The sequence below is a fragment of the Muscardinus avellanarius genome (assembly GCF_963383645.1).
Source record: "Muscardinus avellanarius genome assembly, chromosome: 10".
NCBI lineage: Eukaryota > Metazoa > Chordata > Mammalia > Rodentia > Gliridae > Muscardinus > Muscardinus avellanarius.
In genome coordinates this window covers 11,657,168-11,679,709 of record NC_137796.1, presented here as the reverse complement: position 1 = coordinate 11,679,709, position 22,542 = coordinate 11,657,168, and the positions used below count along the sequence as shown (strand labels likewise).

The 22,542-nt window shown below is 49.1% G+C and overlaps 1 protein-coding gene across 1 annotated transcript; it reads right to left on the bottom strand.

The window, feature by feature from the left end:
• Positions 1-3,751: 3,751 nt before the first annotated feature.
• TMEM231 (transmembrane protein 231) lies at positions 3,752-21,965 on the bottom strand (the record flags this gene model as incomplete). The annotated part of the gene is given in 7 exon segments (XM_080703164.1): positions 3,752-3,919; positions 4,272-4,387; positions 6,602-6,683; positions 11,389-11,532; positions 12,385-12,513; positions 21,584-21,753; positions 21,827-21,965. Coding segments are annotated over 7 exon segments (948 nt in total).
• Between the last annotated feature and the right edge of the window lie 577 nt (positions 21,966-22,542).

The following is a 22,542-nucleotide window of genomic DNA, read 5'->3' as shown; positions in this document are numbered from 1 at the left end:
CTTTTTAAAAGAGGTTTTGGCCCGGGCGTGGTGACACACCCTTGGAATCTCCGTGCTTGGGAGGCGGAGACAGGAGGATCGCGCAGGTTCAAAGCCAGCCGTGTGCTGGCTTAGGAGACCCTGTTTCCAAAATGAAAATGTAAAAATAGGTCTGGGAGTGTAGCCCCGAGGTAGAAGGGCTTCCAGGAACCCCAGTACCACCAAAAAAAAAAAAAAAAAAAAAAAAGCACGAATGTGAAGAGGACGGGGTGGGGGGGGGACGGGGACAAAGAAAAGGGGAGCGAGAGCTGAACACAGTTCTGTCTCTGCTTGAGGTCACCTGACTCCAGCAGAAACTGGACTATTCAGTCGACGACACTGGAAATCTTTCCCTCCCTGCGCCCCAGACACGGCATAATATCTCACGCCCGGACCTGGCTCCGGCTACAGCTCAGATGCTGGAATCCTGTCTCTTTCTCACCTTTTTTCCTCCAAACATTGTGGTTCAGGTTCAGACTACCAACATCTAACTGGAAAATAATTTCATGTTCGCCAGACCTAGTTTGTAATTTTCCAGGGGCTGCGGCTTCTCCATGCCACGTGAATTCCACCAAGAACTCATATTTACTTGGGGCTGGACCAGAGGACTTTTGTCAAAGAACCAACAAAGGTTCCAAGGTCTCTGGGCAGAGCCAGGCCATCGGCTGGGAGCAGCTCCAGCCGTCCTCCCACCCCGACCGTCCTCCACCCCGACCGTCCTCCACCCCGACCGTCCTCCCACCCCGACCGTCCTCCACCCCGACCGTCCTCCACCCCGACCGTCCTCCCACCCCGACCGTCTGCTCCTCCACTCCAAACCTTTCCCTGGAAGAGCCACACACAGGCTTCGGCTTTGAATATTTTAATTAGAAAATTATAAAACAGGTTCTCCATACAAATTTTGTTAGAATAATTTAATAAAATGCAAAGGCATGTTTATCATTTTTTTTCCTTTTTCTTTTTTTGTACTGGAAATTGAACCCAGAGGCATTCCACCTCTGAGATACACCCCTACCCCTTTTTATTGATTTTTTTTTTTTTTTGTGGTACTGAGAATGGAACCCAGGGGCATTCTACCTCCAAGCTAACCCCCTGCCCTATTTTCTCTTTTTTTTTTTTTTTTGGTGGTACTGGGGCTGGAATCCAGAGGCTTTCTACTTGCAAACTATACTCCCAGACCTATTTTATACTTTATTTGGAAACAGGGTCTCACTAAGTTGCTGAGAGCCTCACTAAGTAGCTGAGGCCGGCTTCAAACCTGTGCGATCCTCCTGTCTCTGCCTCCCAAGTGCGGGGATTACAAGCGTGCGCCACCACGCTCGGCTCCCCTTTTTATTTATTTATTTAGTGGTACTGGGGGTGGAACCCAGGGGCATTCTACACCCGGGCTATACTCCCAGACCTATTTTATACTTTTATTTGGAAACAGAGTCTCACTAAGTTGCCTCACTCAGTAGCTGAGGCTGGCTTTGAACCTGTGCGATCCTCCTGTCTCAGCCTCCCAAGCGCGAGGATTACAAGCCTACGCCACCACCAAATAAAAAAGGCCCCCTTTTTATTTTTAAACGGAGTCCTACTAAGTTGCTGAGGGTCTCACTAAATTGCTGAAACTGGCCTCAAACCCTAGATCCTCCTGTCTCTGCCTCCCAAGTACTGAAATTACAGGTGTGCACCACCCTGCCCCAGGCAATGTTCATCATCAGCTATCTTTTCATATCTTGTCTTGAAATTTAAACCGGAAGTTATTTTTCATGTAAGCCTAGAAAAAGAACTTAGGTCTATAAACAGCCCTAAGTACTAAAAATCGTCAGAGGAACTAGTGTTATGGAACTTTTCTACTTGCATACTTTGAAATAGCTTTGCTTCCAAAACTCGTATTTGGCTCGGCCTGAAAGAAAAGGTGTTCTGGAAGTAAGAAATGAACCTTCAAGGTAAACCGAGGCACAGGCTGTGGGGGGTGTTTGTGGGTCACGGGGCGGGGGTGGGGGCTGTCCTTCCAGTGCTCATCACGTGCTGCGACCAAGACAGCCCCGTGGTCCTCGGCGTAGACCGCGCACTCGCTCAGGGGAGCCAAGGGCTGAACAATCGAGCCCTCTTCCCTGGACAAGAGGCCATTCTCTGGGCTCTCAGCAGCCTGTGCTTAGCCAGGGGCCAGGCCGGGTGGACCGCTTGGCCTTTTGCTAATGGCTCGCCGGGTTGATGCCTGGGATGGCACCTCTTCCTTCCCTTCCTGCTCCTTGGCTCCTCCCCTTGTCTTGCTGAGGCTGGGCACCCTCCACCGGGGAAACGCAGGCAGCTGGGCTCCCCGCTCGCCCTCCGAGCACGCACACCCCGCGGTTGTCGGGTGTGAAGCCAGGACCAACAACAACCCCTCTGTCGCTGGGGCTCTGAGGAAGGGGGCGGGCTGTCAAGGGTGAGTGGCTTGTGTCCAAGCTAGTTGGGTGAGGGCCAGAGAGAAAGAACCTGTTATTAAAACCTCGCAGAGGGGACTGAACAAAAGGATGCTCCTGACTCCGCCTGGCATCCCAGCCAGAGGGCAAGAGGCGGGCACAGCAGAGGCAGCGGGCAGGTGGGTGGCCCCAGCGTCCTTAGGTCTCTGGCCACACCCTCGGGCCCTGCCCCTTCCAGTTCTCCTGTGGGAAATCAAAGCTCTGAACACGAGTTGTAGATACCCAGGGGCAGAAAGTGCTAGACAGTATCACATTCATCTTGGGTCCAGAAAGAGCCAGTGTGGTGGCGCGTGTCTGTAATCTCAGCGCTTGGAAATCTGAGACTGGGGGATCAGAGGTTCAGGTAGTCTTACTATTTGGTGAGTAGTGAGGTTCTCAGCAACCTAGTGAGATCCTGTTTCAAATAAAAATAAAATAGGGCTGGGGGCATAGCTTGGAGGTAGAATGCCCTTGGGTCCAATCCTTAAAAACACAAAACAAAATTTAAAAAGTGTTTTACAGCCGGGCATGGTGGTGCACACTTGTAATTCCAGCATCTGGGAGGCTGAGACAGGAGGACCGTGGTTTGCTGGTTTGCGGACAGCCTCAGCTACTTACTGAGGACCTTTACAACTCGGTGAGACTCTGTTTCAAAATAAAAAGAATAAAAATCGGGCTGGGGTAGAATGCCCCTGGTTTCCATCCCCAATACTGCAAAAAAAAAAAAAAAAAAAAAAAAAAGTGGTTTACAATAGGGGGAAGAAATGTATAATACTTTTCAGTTCAAAAGAGGAAAAGTTTCTGCTTGACCAGAGCTGGGACTCTTTCTAAAGTGTCCAAAGTGGCTGTAATTTTCTCCTGGAATTCAAGGGTCAGGCAAAAAACAAATGATAACCTTCCGGACCCTCTGACCTCCCACAAGCTAGTCCCTAATGATTTCGTCAGTGCTTAAAAGATACAGTTTGTATAGAGAAAAATGGAAGAGAACTGGGTTTTGTCTCAGAGGAGAAATGCACACAAGTGTCCACTGTGGTGTTTTACAAAATGTGTAAGATGGTCAGGAGCGATGGTGCACACCTGTAATCCCAGTACTTGGGAGGCGGAGACCGGAGGATGGCAAGTTCAAAGCCAGCCTCAGCAACTTAGTGAGGTCCTCAGCAACTTAGACTCCATTTCTAAAAATAAAATAAAATGGGGTTGGAGGTGTAGCTTGTAGGCAGAATGTCCCTGAGTTCATACAAAAAAAAAAAAAAATAGCCAACACTGAGGTAGCGCAGGTGTGCGGGGTCTCAGAAGGCGTCACCTCAGGAGAAGTGCTCCTTATACCCCTCTCTCGGCGACATCCCTGTTGCAGGGATGGTGGTCACCACTTGGTTCTGAAACACGAATATCTTGATTCTTTCGAACACCCAGAGGAAGATGAGCAGGATGCTGACATACTGGACCCAGGCAAACTTGATCACCTCCCAGAATCCTGGCCGATAGGTGGGGACGGTTAAGGAGCTACAGACGGCACGGAGGAGAGAGAGGCGGCTTGGAGGAGAGAGAGGCAGGAAGCCTGGGGCAGACAGGAAATGGCCAGAATGCTCCAGATGCTTTCAAGATAAAAAGGAATAGTCAAAGTTATGAAGGCATAAATATGGATGGCCCTGACCTAGGAGAACGGCTTGGGAAGAAATATGAACAGGAAATGAACTGTCTTCCCACACAGCAGATGGGCTCAGCCTTTTCTGCGGAGCCCGGAGCTGTGGCGCTCCCCACCCTAGGGCGCCCGCAGCTGCTCCCCGGCGGGCAAGCCCAGGAGCCCCTCTTTGGGGGCGAACAGGAAGGATATGAAATGACTTCCACCGGGTACCGGATGACAGCGTTGATCACGAAGGGTGCTTCGGCGGCCCTGCCCACCAGCCAGATGGGGTTGGGGTCGCTCAGGACTGTGGTAACTGCAACACAATCGGTCATCATTCGCTTAGCACGACCCTCCGGCGAGAACCGATGGGGGCCACATGTGGGCTTGAGTTTCTACGGGGCATTCTGCACCACAGAGCTCAGAGGTGGAAGGAAAGCAAAACTGCATATACAAAGTTGCTCAGCAATCACTGGTTAAAATGTTTGTCAAAAACATGGTAACTAAACCAGGCATGGTGGCGCACCCTTGTAATCCCAGCATTCGGGAGACTGAGACGGGAGGATCGTAGTTGTAGTTCCCGGACAGCCTCAGCTACTTAGTGAAGCCCTTTGCAACTCAGTGAGACTCTGTTTCAAATAAAATAATAAAAAAATAAAATAAGGCTGGGTGTTTGACTCAGAGGTAGAATGCCCCTGAGTTCAGTCCCCAGTACTGCAAAAATAAATAAATATGAATAATTTATTATTATTATTATTATTATTATTATTATTAGTGGTACTGGGGGTGGAACCCAGGGGCTTTCTACCTCCGGGCTATACTCCCAGACCTTTTTTTTATATTTTATTTGGAAACAGGGTCTCACTAAGTTGCTGCGCGTGCTGGCTTAGGAGACTCTGTTTCCAAATAAAAATGTAAAAATAGGTCTGGGAGTATAGCCCGGAGGTAGAAGGGCTTCCAGGAACCCCATTACCACCAAAAAAATAAATAAATAAAAAATAAAAAAAAATAAATAAATAAAATAAATAAATAAATAAATAAAAGTAAAAAGGACTGGGGGTGCAGCTCAGCGGTAGAATGTCCCTAGGTTTAATCATCAGTACCCGACAACAACAAAGATCAATTACTAGAATAACGCTGCGGCTGTAGGATATCAAATTAGGAGGAGCGGGTCTTGGTGGCGCAGCTTGTAACCCCAGTACTTAGGAGGCTGAGACAGGAGGATCACAGGTTCACAGCCAGCCTCAGCTACTCAGTGAGACCCTGTTTCAAAAGAAAGAATAAAAAATAGGGCCGGGGAGGGGGTATAGCTCAGAGGTAGAATGCTCCTGAGTTCAATCCCTAATACTGCAAAAAAAAAAAAAAAAAAATTAGGAAGAAATATTTGAAATGTCTGTGTGTAGTGTCTATGAGTCTGGCTGCCAAGTACAACTTTCTTTTTTCTTTCTTTTTGCAGGTCTGGGGATGGAACCCAGGGGCATTATATCTCCGAGCTACACCCCCAGCCCTATTTTTATTCTTTATTTTGAAACAGGGTCTCACTGAGTTGCGGAGGGCCTCACTAAGTAGCTGAGGCTGTCCGCGAACCGCCAGTCTAGCCTCCCGAATGCTGGGATTACAAGCATGCGCCACCTCGCCCGGCGCCCAGCACCACTTTCAATGCCAAGCATCCGGCCCCAGAACTGAGCGCCTCTCCTCTGTCCTCTGTAGCACTGAACCCACTCTGCCTGGGGCTGCTGACAGGGCTCGTTCCCTCACACACTCCATTTCTATCTCAAAAGTATGGATATAAAATGGTCTCTGGCTTCTTTTCTAGGTGAAGTTGGGGAACAAATCAGTTAAGCTTATATACAAACTAAAGAGAGGAGGTCCACGCCGGGCGTGGGGGCACGCTTGTCATCCCAGCATTTGGGAGGCTGAGACAGGAGGAGCGCGGTTCATGAACAGCCTCAGCTACTCAGTGAGGCCTTCTGCAACTTAGAGAGACCCTGCTTCAAATAAAAGATGAAATAGGGCTAGGGATGTAATTCAGAGGTCAAATGCCCATGGGTCCAATCCCTAGCACCGTTAAAAAAAAAAAGTCAGCTATTGTGGCACACGCTTTTAATCCCAGCATTTGGGAGGCTGAGACAGGAGGATCTAGGTTCCAGGACAACCTCAGCTACTACTTAGTGAGGCTATATGCAACTCAATGAGACCCTGTTTAAAAATAACGAATAAAAAATAGGGCTGGGGGTGTAGCTCGCAGGTAGAATGCCCCTGGATTCCATCCCCAGTACCGCAAAAAAAAAAAAAAAAGAAGCCCATGAAGCCAGTGCAGGGTGACGGGCCAGCGTCAGCCTTGCTGGTCCACAGAGGGGGCGCGAGGTGGGCGCGGGCTGGGTCTGAAGACATGACCAGAAGGGTGGGTCCTGGCGAGCCCGTCCCCCATCGCGGAGCCTTCCTGGTTTGGAGATTTCAGGTTCCACCGCCCGCACCCCATCTGGGCCGTCCTGCGACTCAGACTCACCATCCTGGGACTCTGACTCACCGTTCCTTTCCTGGTAGGCAGCCATGATGCGGGTGAGGTCGTAGTCACAGGCGAAAGGGCTGGTCCCGTTGATCACAGACACCTGGACCAGCGGAGGCAGGGAGGCCGGTGAGGCCGCGGTGGCCCTCTTCTCTGCCTCCGGCCTGGCCCCAGCCACTGCCCTCCCCCAGGTGGTGATACTTCCTTTAAGGGTGAATAAACTCCCTGGGAGCAACTTAGGTCCAGGGATGCTCAGTCCTTCACAGGTTTTATGTCCTTGTTCAATCTTTTTGCGGTGCTGGGGACTGAACGCAGAACCGCTGTCCCTCCGCGCTACACCCCCAGCCTTATTCCATTTTTATTTTGAAACAGGATCGCCCTGGGGTGATAAGAATATCACTACTTGCTGAGGCTGTCCTCAAACCTGCAATCCTCCTGTTTCAGCCTCCTGTGTACTGGGATTACAGGGGTGTGCCACCCTGCCCAGCTCCATTCGCTTTCTATTTTTTGTGGTACTGAGGGTTGAACCCAGGGGCTCTCTATCTCTGAGCTACACCCCCAGGCTTATTTTATTTTGAACCAGGGTCTCACTAAATGGCAGAGGGCTTTGCTAAATTGCTGTGGCTGGCCTCACACTTGCAATCCTCCAGTGCGCTACCACGCCCAGCTCCACAGGCTTTGAAGCTATTTAGGAGAGGCCCCTCTGTTCCAAGGGGGGAATGGATTCGGGGTGTGGTGACCTACACCTGTAATCCCAGTACTTGGGAGGAGGCTGAGATAGGAGATCACTAATAGTAAGACTTTCATCAACCTAGTGGAAGCCTCTTTCAAAATAAAAGTAGAAAGTTGGGAGTGGTGGCGCTGTTTGTAATCCCAGCATTAGGGAGGCTGAGACTGGAGGATTGCAGTTCACAGAGAGCCTCAGCTACTTAGTGAGGCCCTGTTTCCAAATAAAATATAAAATAGGTCTGGGAGTGTAGCCCGGAGGTAGAAGGCCCCTGGATTTCATCCCCAACACCACAAAAATTAAAAAAAAAAAAAATATATATATATGTATAATAAAAATAGAGCTAGGGATGTTTATTTAAAAAAAAAAAAAACCCAGAGGTAGAATGCCCTTGGTTTCAATCCACAGTATCGCACACACAAAAAAACTCCTCTAATTTTGTAAATAAGCTGAGCGCAGTGGCACATGCCTATAATCCCAGTACTTGGGAGGCTGAGGCAGGAGGATCGCGGGTTCACAGCAACGTCACACCTTAGTGAGGTCCACCACAACTTAGGCCCTCTTTCAAAATAAAGAATAAAAAAATAGAGCTGGGGGTATAGCTCAGAAGTAGAATTCATCTGGGTTCAATCTCTACTACCACAAAATAAATAAATAAATAAATAAATAAATAAATAAATAAATAAATAAATGACAAAAGGAGCTGGGATATACCCCAGAGGTATGGCCCTGGGTTCAATCCCCACTACCAAAATAAATAAAATAAAAATAGGTGGGGGTGTAACCTGGAGGTAGAATGGTCCTGGGTCCAGCCCCAGCACCTGCCCCAACTATTAACAGACCATATGTCCCACACCTTTGTGCGTGTCCTGCTCTTCTCTGGTTGCCAAATTTTTTCTTTTTTCTTTTTTGGCGGGTCTGGGGCTGGAACCCAGAGGCATCTGACCTCTGAGCTACACCCCTTGCCCAATTTTTTATTCTTTATTTTGAGACAGGATCTCCCTGGGTTGCAGAGGGCCTCACTAAGTAGCCGAGGCTGTCCGCGAACCGCGATCCTCCGGTCTCAGCCTCCCAAATGCTGGGATTATGAGCGTGCGTCACCACGCCCGGCTACTGATTGCTAATTTAAAAATATATATATCTTAAATGAAGGAAATAGAAACAGAAGCTGGGTGCAAGGCACAAGGCTGTAACACCAGGACCTGGGAGGATCACAGGTTCAAGGACAGCTTCCGCAGTGTAGTGAGACTCTCAGCCATCTAGCAAGACCCTTTTCAAGACAATAAAAAGGAGCTGGTGGCCGGGCGCGGTGGCGCAGGCTTGGAATCCCAGCATCCGGGAGGCTGAGACAGGAGGACCGCGGTTCGCCGACAGCCTCAGCTACTTAGTGAGGCCCTCCGCAACTCAGTGAGACCCGGTTTCAAAATAAAGAATAAAAAACAGGGCTGGGTGTAGCTCGGAGGTAGAACGCTCCTGGGTTCCATCACCAGCATCACAAAAAATATTAAAATGAAATGAAATTAAATAAAAGGAGGTAGGGTGTAGCTTGGAGGTAGATAGAACAGCCCTGGATTCAATCCCCAGTCTGTCTGTCTGTCTATCTGTCTCTCTCTCTCTCTCTCACACACACACACACACACACCCCATATAAAATGGTAAGCATATACTCCTTTGAAGCAGGAAATGACTTCTTGTTCTGACAGTCCTGTTGATATAACTGGATAGATAAACTTTCAAAGTGCACAATACACTTATGTGATACAGATCTCTCATTTACACTGATTATACTGTGAGTAACCATAAATCCCAGTTTATCTGGAATGGTTCCTGTATATGACTATAATAATGAATAACATCCTTTTTTCCTTCCTTCCTTCCTTCCTTCCTTCCTTCCTTTTTTTTTTTTTTTTTGGTGGTACTGGGGATGAAACCCAGGGGCTTTCTACCTCTGAGCTACCCCAGCCCTATGTTTTAATTTTCTTTTTTTGTAGTACTGGGGGTGAAACCGAGGGGCTTTCTACCTCCAGGCTATACTCCCAGACCTATTTTATACTTTATTTGGAAACAGGGTCTCACTAAGATGCTGAGAGCCTCACTCAGTAGCTGGGGCTGGGTTCGAACCTTTGTGATCCTCCTGTCTCAGCCTCCCAAGCGCGGGGATTACAACCCTGCGCCGCCACGCCCAACTTCTATTTTTTATTCTTTATTTTGAGACGGTCTCACTGAGTTGCAAAGGACCTAAGTAGTTGAGAATGGTCAGCTGGCTGCAAACTGTGATCCTCCTGTCTCAGCCTTCCAAATGCTGGGATTGTAAGTGTGCACCACCATACCCGACTTCTTCTTTTTTTTTTTTTTTAAGTCAAACTCCCCTTTCTCCTCCAGCTTTATTGAAATTGTTTAAAATTACAGTTTTCTATTTTCTAAGACTTTAGTCGCTTTTTGTTTTTCCCATTGTAGGCTTAAAAACTGATTACAAGCCAAGCATGGTGACACATGCTTATAATCTCAGTACTTGGGAGGTTGAGACAAGAGGCTCCATGGTTCGCGGACATCCTCAGCTACTTAGTGAGGCCCTTCACAACTTAGTGAGACCCTGTTTCAAAATAAAAAGTAAAGAGCCAGGCATGGTGGTGCACACTTGTAATCCCAGTACTGAGACAGGTGGATTGCGCAGGTTCGAGGCCAGCCTCAGCTACTTAGTGAGGCTCTCAATAACTTAGTGAGATCCTGTTTCCAAATAAAAGATGAAATAGGTCTGGGAGTGTAGCCTGGAGGTAAATAAGCCCCTGGGATCCATCCCCAGTACCGTAAAATCAGAATAAATAATAGGGATGGGGGAGTAGCTCAGAGGTACAATACCCTGGATTCAACCCCCAGTTTGATAAAACACACACACACACACACACACACACACACACACACACACACACCAAAAACCTCAGGAAGCCTACTATGTCCCAGGCAGTTTGGGGGATGCCTGGTGGCAGAAGTAATTCTGTTTGAGCAATGATGGAGGAAGGAGGAAAGGCTGTTCTAGAAAGGAGGGTTGGGGTGATGGGGCTCAGGGACCTAAGTGGAATAGTTTGATCAACCATGTGGCCCAGGTCCAGGCAACAACAGGTACAAAGGTCCTGAGGCAGGGGCTATTTCATAGGTTTAAAGGACAACAAAAAGACTAGTGGAGCCGGGCGTGGTGGCGCACGCTTGTAATCCCAGCATTCGGTAGGCTGAGACAGGAGGATCGCGGTATGCGGACAGCCTCAGCTACTTAGTGAGGCCCTCTGCAACTCATTGAGACCCTGTTTCAAAATAAAGAATAAAAAATAGGGCTGGGGGTGTAGCTGGGAAGTAGGATGCCCCTGGGTTTCATCCTCAGTAAAAATTAAAAAATATTAAAAAATAAATAAAGTAAACCAATCGTGTCTGCTCACAGACGAGGGTCCTGCTGGGCTGCCCAGGCTGGGCTTCCATCCCTCAGGCGGCCCTTCTGCTGTGGCCTCCTGAGTGCAGGGACCAGGGGCGTGTGCCACCTGGCCCGTCTATAAACCTCTTAAGCCAGGGCTGACATATGTTACGGGTTCAACAAACGGGGCCTGGTATTGTTTCGAAATGTTTTACGAGAACATTTTACGCGGTCATTTGTAATATACCAAGCGAGTGCGTGTGTATCTGAAAGCAATAAGCAGTTTAGTTCTGCCATAAAGACCTGGCTTTTTTCCTCTCTTTCTGGGTGTGAACACGGGCAACGCCTTCCCCGTATTTTGAAAGAACGTGGCCAGAATGGCGTGGGAAGTCCTGGCCTGCGCCCCGCACGGGGGGCGCGCTCTTTCCGCCTGTTACTTCTCTTCAAAGAAGGTGATAAGCTGGGTGCGGCGGCCGCATCTGTAACCCGGGTACCTGGGAGGCTGAGACAGGAGGATGGAAGGTTCCCGGGCAGCCTCAAGCTAGCAGTGAAACTCTCATCAACCTAGCGAGGCCCTGTTTCAAAAGAAAAAGAAAACTGGGCTGGGTTGTGGCTGGAGGCGGCATGCCCCTGGGTTCCATCCTAGGGTCCAAGTGCAGGGAGGGCAGGGCGGCTCACGTTGTAGCGCGTGTCCAGGCCGGCGGGGCGCAGCGGCTGCCGCTGCCGCAGCCTCAGGTCGCCGTTCACGTGCAGCTGGGCGCCGGGCACCGCGGAGGAGGCCTGCAGGAAGGCCATGCTCTGCATCGCGAAGGTCGACATCCTCTGAAATCGGGAGAGAAAACACCTGCCAGCGGCCGCGGCGCCTGCCACAGGCCTGGCTCGCCGCGAGGGACCCTCCGCCCAGCCCCTCTGTGCCGTTTAGAATGTGTGCAATTAGTATGACCCCGATGGAAATCACCCCGTCTGCCTGTGGTGCTGGGGACTGAACGCCAGGTCCTTCTACCTCCGAGCTAACCCCCAGCCCTCTTTAATTAAATTGTTTACTTGCTGCACTGGGGATGGAACCCAGGGGCATGCTACCTGCAAGCTACACCTCCGGCCCTATTTTATTTTATTTCAATTTGGAAACAGGGTCTCGCTAAATTGTTGAGAGCCTCACTACTTGCTGAGGTTGCCCTCAAACCTGCGATCCTCCTGCCTCAGCCTCTCAAGTCCTAGATCGCAGGTGTGCCCCACCATGACGGGCTTCAATTTGCCTATGTTAAATTCCCTACGAAATTGCGGAGCTTTCTACAGTGCGAGTCTTCCTGGAAATCAGACAGAGGACTCAGTTCCATTGTTTGGGGGTGGGGGGTGGTGTTGCAGATTGGACCCAGGGGTACTTAACCTCTGACCACCGCCCCTCCCATTTTATTTTATTTCTGTGGTACTGGGGATGGAACCCAGGGGCTTTCTACCTCTGAGCTACACCCTCAGCCCTATTTTTTATTCTTTATTTTCCAACAGGGTCCCACTGAGTTGCAGAGGGCCTCACTAAGTAGCTGAGGCTGTCCTTGAACTGTGATCCTCCTGTCTCAGCCTCCTGAATGCTGGGATTACAAGTGTGCACCACCACAGCCGGCTGACACTGTTCTATTTAAAGAGGACAAGGAGAGCCCGGACTCCGTCACTCACGTGCAGCTGGTAGGAGAAGGTCAGGATGAGCTGCACGCCGAGGACATGCTCTGTGGCCTGCAGAGGAAGTTCCAGCTTAAAATGCAATGCGTCCATTTTCCCATCCTGGTTTCTGTCTTCTTCTCTTGTCTAGAAAACCCAAAAATACCAGTGGCTCTGGGCCTCGGGAAGGCTGTGAAGAAGTGCGACATCCCTGCTGTTCGTACACGAGGACTCACTGTCCTGCCATACACAGGTGTCACCTCCATCACAGGGAGAGAGGGAAGAAAATCACAGGGGCGCGTGTGTGCGTACTGGGCCAGAGATGCGAGCACGGGGCCCCTGGACTTGATGCCGCGCCTCTCCATGGTCACAGGGGATGGGAGGGAACAGAAGTGGCCATGGCACACCATTTTTACTTTTATTTGTTTATTTTGTGGTACTGGGGATGGAACCAGGGGCTTTCTACCTCCGGGCTATACTCCCAGACCTATTTTCTATTTTATTTGGCAACAGGGTCTCACTAAGTTGCTGAGAGCCTCACTAAGTAGCTGAGGCTGGCTTCAAACCCGTGCGGTCCTCCTGTCTCAGCCTCCTAAGCACTGGGATTACAAGTGTGCGCCACCATGCCCGGCGTTTTTACTTTTATTTATTTTTTGGTACTGAGGATTGAACTCAAGGGCATTCTGCCTCCAAGCTACAATGCCAGTCCCATCTTTAATTTTTTTTACTTGGAAACAGGGTCTCACTATGTAGCTGAGGCTGGCCTTGAACCTGTGATCTGTCTCCTCCCTCAAGTGCTGGGGGGATAGGCATGTACCACCGCCATTCCTAGCGTATATGGAAAGCTTAAATAGCACATCGTAAGGTGGCACGCCTCAGCAACTTAGTGAGACCCTGTTTTCAAATAAAAAATACAATAGGGCTGGGGGTGAGGCTCAGAGGTAGAATGCCCCTTTGTTCAATTCCCACTGACACACACACACACACACACACACACACACACACACACACACGATAAAAGAATCTCTGTCTTCTGGATCTTAGGGTTGAACATGAAAACAAGGATCAGGTTCCTTAATCTGAGAGAAGTCAGCGGCCAGGAGAGACCTGCCAGAAGAATCTATGTTCCAACAGAGTGGGGGAGGGAGAGACACAGACTTCACCTGGGCTTCATAATAAACGCGAGTCTACGAGGCAGAGCAAGAATTACCCCCAAGCTATACCGGGCAGAGCCGGCTGGTCATGGTAGAGACAGGACAGAGAGGAGCCCTCTGGTGTCAAATCCCATCCCCTTTCTAGAACTGAAATGTCCAGATACACGCCCCTGCCAAAAACTTCAAAGAGAGAAGCTGCCTTGGAAAAATCTTTTTTTTTTTTTTGGACTGGGGACTGAACTCAGAGGTGTTCTACCTCTGAACTAAACCCCCGGCCCATTTTTTTTTAAATTTTTGAGAGTTGAGCCAGTAATCCCAGCATTCGGGAGGCTGAGACCGGAGGATCACGGTTCGCAGTCAGCCTCAGCTACTTAGTGAGCCCCTTTGAAACTCAGTGAGATCCAGTTTTAAAATAAAGAATTAAAAAATAGGGCTGAGGGTATATGTAGCTCAGAGGTAGAATGCCCTTGGGTTCCATCTTCAGTACCGCAAAAAAAAAAAAAAATAATAATAATAGTAAATAAAAATTTCCTTTTATAGTCGGGTGTTGTGGTGCATGCTTGTAATCCCAGCGCTTGGGAGGCTGAGACAGGAGGATCGCTCAAGTTTGAAGCCAGCCTCAGCTACTTAGTGAGGCTCTCAGCAACTTAGTGAGACCCTGTTTCCAAATAAAATATAAAATAGGTCTGGGAGTGTAGTCTGAGGTAGAAAGCCCCTGGGTTCCACCCCCCTGTAGACAAAAAAAAAAAAAAAAATTATTTCTTTTAAAAATTTTTGTGGTACTAGGGATTGGATGCTGGGGCATTTTCCCTCCAAACTATACCCCATCCCTCTTTTATTTTTTACTTGGAATCAGGGTCTCACTAAGTTGTGCAACTCTCAGCAACCTAGCAAAACCCTGTTTCAAAAATAAAACGAAAAGATAAAATAAATAAAACAAAAAGATAAAATAAAGTTGGGATATAGCTCAGAGGTAGAATGGCCCTGGGAGCTGGGCATGGTGGCACAGGCTTGTGACCCTAGTACTTGGGAGGCTAAGACAGGAGGATCTGTAGGTTTGCGGACAACCTCAGCAACTTAGCGAGGCCCTCTGCAACTCAGTGAGATCCTATTTCCAAATACAAAAATAAAATAGGTTTGGGTGTATAACTCAGAGGTAGAATGCCCCTGGGTTCAATCCCCAGTGCCACAAAAGAAAAAATAAATAAAATTAGAAAGTGATGGGGGAAACTGGGCGAGGGGACACGATTGTCTTCTAGCATCTTGGCGGCTAAGACAGGAGGATCGTGGTTTGCGGGCAGCCTCAGCTACTTAGTGAGGCCCTGTGCAACACAGTGAGACCCTGTTTTAAGATAAGGAATAAAAAATAGGGCTGAGTGTGTAGCTTAGAGATAGAATGCCCCTGGGTTCCATCCCCAGGACTGCAAAAAAGAAAAAAACCATGAAAGAAAAGAAAAGAATGCTAGAAGAAATGAACAGAAATTGCTACCAACACAAAACAGCAAAAGCATTCAGGATGAGCAGAGTTGCTGGGGACCTGGGTGAGGAGGAGCGCGAGGCCCAGGAAGCCCTGGAGTGTCTGATGGAGGGTGCAGGCCCGGGCCCAGAGGACCCAGAGTGCAGGACGGAGCAGCTAACAATGAGCAAGGTGGCAGGCCAGAGCTGGGCAGGGCCTCACTCACTGAGGAGCTGAGGCTGTCCAAGAACCGCGATCCTCCTCTCTCAGCCTCCCGAATGCTGGGATTACAAGTGTGTGTCACCACGCACGGCTTAAGAGTTCTAAGATCACACCACCTCCTTTTTTTCTAGGAGACTATGGGTGATTCCAAGTAATTTTCACGCCCATTGCTTCTCTCTTCCGGCCCTCCCACATATCTCAGGAGGAACTGTAAATACTGTAGATAGACAGTAAAATTGAGGTCTAGAGAGGATAGAGAGGTTTGCTGGCCCCTGTTTTTGTGTGTGTTTGAGGTACTAGGGACTGAACCCGGGGAGCTGCAGGAGAGTGCTTGCGGGAGGGACCCTGGCAATTGGTCCTCAGAGCTAGAACAAAGCGCACCGCGCCTCCTACTGGCAGGAGCTGAAGGAAGCCTTGAGCCCAGGCGCCCTGAATCTCGCATGCGCGGCTAACTAGAAGGGTGGTTGTTAGTTTAAGAAGCCTCTTTGTTCCCACAGGGTCCTGATTGCAGTGCACCCCCAACCCCCACGGGGCTTCTACAGTATCTGGTGGTTTGTTGGGATTCTATTCGGTTCGTGTTTCAATTATACTTTTAAATCTTCTGAGTCATATTTCACCAAGAATCTTCATTTTATAGTTGACACCGAGGTCCATTTTGCCATATACCTGTCATCATTGTGTATTCCTTTTCTTTTTCTGTTTATGCTAAAAATACTCTTTGGCACTAATCTTTGAGTCTCCAACAAAATAGATACTGCTGCTTCATAGGTCCTAGATTTACAAATCCTTGTTACCTGTAATAATAATAATAATAATAATAATAATAATTATTATTATTATTATTATTATTATTATTATTATTTTGGTGGTACTGGGGGTGGAACCCAGGGGCTTTCTACCTCCGGGCTATACTCTCAGAGCTATTTTTATATTTTATTTGGAAACAGGGTCTCTCTAAATTGCTGAGAGCCTAAGTAGCTGAGGCTGGCTTCGAACCTGTGTGATCCTGTCACAGCCTCCCAAGCACAGAGATTACTAGGGTGTGCCACCATGCCCGGCTGTACCCCCAGCCCTATGTTTTATTCTTTATTTTGAAACAGGGTCTCACAAGTTGCAAAGGACCTCATTAAGTAGCTGAGGCTGGCTACGAACCCGGATCCTCCTGTCTCAGCCTCCCAAATACTGGGGTTACAAGCGTGCACCACCACACCCAGGTCCAAAAAACATGTTTTAAAGCAGGTTGTAGTTCAATTGGATGTATTTTCCTTTTTTACTGATGTATAATGTAATGTGCATTTTATAATTGATGATAGTTTGTTCTATTTTATTTTTTTGTAGTACCAGGGATTAAACTCAAGGGCATCCCTCCTCTAAGCTACACCCCAGCCCTATTTATTATTCTTCATTTTGAAAGAGAGTCTCACTAGGTTGTGGAGGGCCTAAGTAGCTGAGGTGGCCTCATTTAGTAGCTGAGCCTTGCCACAAACCTGCAATCCTCCTGTCTAAGCCTCCCAGATACTGAGATTTCAAATGTGCACCACTAGGCCCATCTTATTCTATTTTGTTTTATTATTTGTTTATTTATTTTTGTTTATTAATTTATTTTTTTCCAGGACAGCCTGGAGATTGATCCCAGGGGCATTTTACCTCCGAGCTACACCTCCATCCCTATGTTTTTATTCTTTATTTTGAAACAGGGTCTCACTGAGTTGCAAAGGGCCTAAGTAGTAGCTGAGGCTGTCCTCGAACCACAATCCTTCTATCTCAGCCTCCCAAATGCTGGGATTACAAGCCTGAGCCACCACACTCGGCTCTGGTACTGCAAACAAAACAAAAAAAAATCTTTTTTTGGAGCTGGGAGTGGTAGCGCACGCTTGCAATCCCAGCATTTGGGAGGCTGAGACTGGAGGATTGCAGTTTGCGGACAGCCTCAGCTATTTAGTGAGGCCCTCCCCAACTTAGTGAGACCCTGTTTCAAAATAAAAAATAAGGCCAGGCGTGGTGGCGCACGCTTGTAATCCCCGCGCTTGGGAGGCAGAAACAGGAGGATCGCGCAGGTTCAAAGCCAGCGGCGCGCTGGCTTAAGAGACCCTGTTTCCAAATAAAAAAATGTAAAAATAGGTCTGGGAGTGTAGCCCGGAGGTAGAAGGGCTTCCAGAAACCCCAGTACCACCAAAAAAAAAAAAAAAAAAAAAAAAAAGAATAAAAAATAGGGCAGGGGGTGTGGCTCAGAGGTCAAATGCCCCTGGGTTCCATCCCCAGACCCGGAAAAAAATATATATATTTTTTTTGGTAGCTGGGCATGATGGTGCATGCTTGTAGCCCCAGCATTTGGGAGGCTGAGACAGGAGGATCACAGTTTTGAAGCCAGCCTCTGCAACTTATCAAGACCCTGTTTCCAAATAAAATATAAAATAGGTCTGGGAGTATAGCCTGAAGGTAAAAGGCCCCTGGGTTCAATCTCCAGTACCAAAGAAACACCAAAAACAAAAAACCTAGTGAGACCTTGTTCTCAAATAAAGAAATAAAGAATTAAAATTCGGTTGGGGGCTTAGCTTGGAGGTAGTATCTCTTTGTTCAATCCTTATACCAAAAAAAAAAAAAAAAAAAAACCCCACAAAAAAAATCCTTTTTTCCGTGGTACTGGGAATTGAACCCAGGAGGATTCTATCTCCAAGCCACACTCCCAGCCCAATTTAATTTTTTATTTCAAAACAGGGTCTCACTAAATTGCTGAAGCTGGCGTTGAACCTATGGTCCTCCTGTCTCAGCCTCCCAAGCCCTGGGATTCCAGGTGTGTGCCGCTGGTCTGGCTCTAGACTGTTTTTAAAGGCCTCTTCAGCCTTCCCTTCCGGTCTCCGTCCAGTTCTCAGGGGCTAGAATGTTCTACTACCACCTCTGGGGGTTTCTTCCAAGTTGCTGACGCCCTTCTGCAGTGAGGCCGCTGGCCCCTTTGATGTCCGCACATGGGGAGGCAACGAGAACGGGGCCAAGTCTGCCTTCCAGTCAACAGTGAATGTCGGCGGCCAAAACAGGGACACACACTCTGATACCTGAGGGAGAAAGCAGCAGGGCTAGACACACGCACGGTCCACTCATCCTTCAGGGTCTCCACAGCCTTTCGTCCCCACATTTCTTGGGTCCACCTGCTCTGAAAGAGCCACGCCAATACCAGGCGTGGTGGTGCACACTTGTAATCCCAGTACTCAGGAGGCTGAGACGGGAGGATCACAGGTTCATGGCCAGCCTCAGCTACACAGTGAGGCCCTCCGCAATTTGGGGAGACACTGTTACAAAAATTCAAAAATGGGGCTGGGGGCGTAGTTAAGAGGTGGAATGTCTCTGGGCTCAATACTCACCCCCCAGCCCTATTATATTTTTATTTGGAAACAGGGTCTTTCTAGGTTGATGAGAGGCTCATTACTTGCTGAGGTTGTCCTCGAACCTGTGATCCCACATCTCATTCTTCTAACTACTGGATTACCAGCATATCTACCACACCTAGCAGAAAGTGGACTTTAAGAAGCCTTAGCTGGATGTGGTGGCACCCCCCCCCCCCCCGTGGTCCCAGTACTTTGGAGGCTGAGACAGGAGGATCTCAAGTTCCAAGGTAGGGTCTTACCAAGTTAAGACCTTACCAAGTTTGAGACCTTGTTTCCAAATAAGAAATAAAAATTAGCCAGGTGTGGTGGCACATGCTTGTAAATCCCAGCATTCAGGAGGCTGAGACCAGAGGATCATGGTTCGAGGACAGCCTCGCTGGCTTAAGAGACCCTGTTTCCAAATAAAAACATAAAAATAGGTCTGGGAATGTAACCCAGAGGTACAAGGGCTTCCAGCAACCCCAGTACCACAAAAACAACAACAACAAAAAACCCCAAAACCAAAAACAACAACAAAACAAAAAACCCCAAGAATATAGGGCTTTTTAAGCCGGGTGTGGTAGCTCATGCTTGTAATCCCAGCATTCGGGAGGCTGAGATGGGAGGATCGCAGTTCGCGGACAGCCTCAGCTACTTAGTGAGGCCCTTTGCAACTCAGTGAGACCCTGTTTCAAAATAATAAAAAATTGGGTAGGGGGTATAGTGTGGAAGTCAAATGCCTCTAGGTTCCGGCCCCAGACCCGCAAAAAAAAAAAAAAAAAAAAAAAAAAAGGGCTTTTCGAAGCTGGGCTTGGTGGCACACGCTTATAATTCCAGCATTCAGGAGGCTGAGAAAGGAGGATCTGCGTTTGCAGTGAGCTTCAGCTACTTAGTGAGGCCCTTTGCACCTAAGTAAAACCCTGTTTCAAAATAAAGAATAAAAAATAGGGCTGGGGGTGCAGCTCAGAGGTAGAATGCCCCTGGATTCCAGTAACACACACACACACACACACACACACACACACACACACACACGTAATACAGGGCTTTTCGAGACACTGTCCAAGGTGAGCCAGGTGAAGCGAAGCTAGCCTTATGAACTCTGAGGCATTTTCCCAAATTAGCAAGTGCAAAGCTACACACACACACACACACACACACACACACACACACGTAATACAGGGCTTTTCGAGACACTGTCCAAGGTGAGCCAGGTGAAGCGAAGCTAGCCTTATGAACTCTGAGGCATTTTCCCAAATTAGCAAGTGCAAAGCTGCCTCCTGTACCAGCTCTCAGTGGTCAAATCTACAGGCTACTGCTCCCTCGCCTTCTAGAGCAGACAGATTCCCGACAGTGGAAGCCAGTCTGCCTTAATGTTCACAGTTAAGAAATAAAATATTTTGAGGCAACAGGGTTAAGAGTATAAGCTGATCGAGCCGGGCTTGGTGGCACAGGCTTGTAATCCCAGCATTCGGGAGGCTGAGACTGGAGGATGGCGGTTCGCAGACAGCCTCAGATGCTTAGTGAGGCCCTGCAACTTAGTGAGACCCTGTTTCAAAATAAAGAATAAAAAATAGGGCAGGGGGTGTAGCTCGGAGGTAGAATGCCCTGGGTTCCATCTCCAGAACCCCCCCCCCACACACACACAAAAAGCCAGGCACGGCGGTGCACGCCTATAGTCCAGGCACTTGGGAGGCTGAGACAGGAGGATTTCAGGTATGAAACCAGCCTCAGCAACTTAGCTAGACCCTGTCCAAATAAAATAAAATAAAAATAAAATAAAATAGGGCTGGGGTTGTAGCTTAGAGGTAGAATGCCCCTGGGTTCAATCCCCAGTACTAAAAAATAATAATAATAAATAAAAGGTTAAAAGATGAATTAGAAATGTGTTCACTTGAAAGTAGGACAAATTATGTTATTTCCTCATCTATAAAATATAAAATAGAAATAGTAGAATGCCCCTGGGTTCAATCCCCAGTACTAAAAAATAATAATAATAAATAAAAGGTTAAAAGATGAATTAGAAATGTGTTCACTTGAAAGTAGGACAAATTATGTTATTTCCTCATCTATAAAATAGAAATAGGGCCTTCACCTCACAGAGTTACTGTGAGGGTAAAAGAGACAAACTATTTTAAGAGATTAATAGCTGACATTATGTGATTAGTACAGGGCAATTATTGTGTAATAGACATCTTTTAAAAACTTTTATTTCTTATGTGTGGTACTAGGGACTGAACCCAGGGGCATTCTACTTCTGAGCCACACCCCCCACTCCAGACCTATATATATATATTTTTTTTTATTTGAAACTGGGTCTAGCAGGGTTGGTGAGAGTCTCACTACTGACGCTGTCCTTGAACCTTCGATCCTCTTGTCTTAGCCTCCCAAGTACTAGGATCACAGGTGTGCACCGCCACGCTCGGCTCATTTCATACCTTTTTTTTTTTTTTTGCGGTACTGAGGATGGAACCCTGGGGCATTCTACCTCCGAGCCTCACCCCCAGCCCTATTTTTTTTTTTTTTTTTTTTGTAAAGGAAGCATTCACTCATTGTAAACCAAACACTAAACTAAATAGAAGGAAATGCTTCAATTTCAAGGCAGAGAGCAGCGGCGGCACGGATCCCTGTCTTAGAGACCAGCGTGGATAGGCGTGGCTTGGCCAGATCCCACCGGGTCTGCCTACAAGGCCTGCCCTTCACTCAGTAGCTGAGGCTGTCCTCGAACCGCGACCCTAAGCTTTCAGCCTCCCAAGTGCTGGGATCACACGCGTCCCGTGGTCCCCGGGACTGCTAAAGTGACTCCCACCGCCACCCTCCCACCAGGCCGAGGGTCTGGCCATCCTCTGACAGCCCGGCTAACTGTCTGGGCGCTGTGGCCTCTGAAGGACGCAGCACATCACTGCGGGAAGGTGAGGCCGAGCGGGCCTCCGGCCGAGGGTCCCCGCGCGCCCCGCACCCATGCCCCCGCGGCTCCCCGGCGCCCTCCCAGTCCCGGGCGTCGGGCCGGGGGGGTCACGCACCGACACGAGCGGGATGCGCAGGCGGCCCCCCTGCAGCCGGTTGAAGGCGGGGAAGGTGCTCCAGGCCAGGAAGCCGCCGTGCTCGGGCCCCAGCAGGGCCACGAGCAGCGCCTGGTGCTGGAAGCGCACGGTCGGCTGCTCCTCGTAGCTGCTCCGCTTCAGCCAGAACCCTGCGGGAAGAGGGCGGCGGGCGGTCAGCGCCGGGCGCGGCGGGCGGCGGGCGGGCGGCGGGCGGGGGCTCACCGTGGCTGCGGAAGGCCGCCAGCAGCGGCGGCACGTAGGTGAGCGCGGCGGCCAGCAGCAGGAAGAGCGCGGCCTTGGAGCAGAGCCGCGCGCGGTAGCCGCGCTGGACCGGGTGGGAGAAGAGCTCGTACAGCGCCATCCCCGCGCCGGCGCTTCGCGAGTCCCGGGGCGGGCCAAGTTTGGCTTCTCCCGGTTGCCATCGCTCTGGTCTCCACGGCAACCGGCGGCGCTGGGGAAGGGACCAATAGCGAGGACGCGCGGCTCCGGGAGGGGCGGGGCTAGGGGAGGACCGCCCACCTCGCTCTGCGCGGTGCCTGCATCTTCTTAAAGGCCCAGTGGAAGTCGAGGGTGAGCGTCCACCGCAGGCGTAGGTAGCCATCTTGCCTGTGAACGTTTGTGAAGAGAAGATGCGCAAAAAAGTCGACTTAGTCGGGCGTCGCGGCGCACGCTTGTAATCGCAGCGTTTGGGAGGCTGAGACAGGAGAATCTCGGTGTGCGTATAGCCTCAGCTCCTTAGGCCCCTTGCAACTAAAAAATAGGACTGGGGGTAGAGCTTAAGGGGTAGAATGTCCCTGGCTTCCATCCCCACTATCGCAAAAATAAATTAAAAAAAAATAAAATCGGGCTGGGGGTTAGAGCTTGGAGGTAGAATGCCTCTGAGTTCAATCCCCCAGTACCACGTGCACACACAAAAAATTGACTTAAATGCCTCCTTA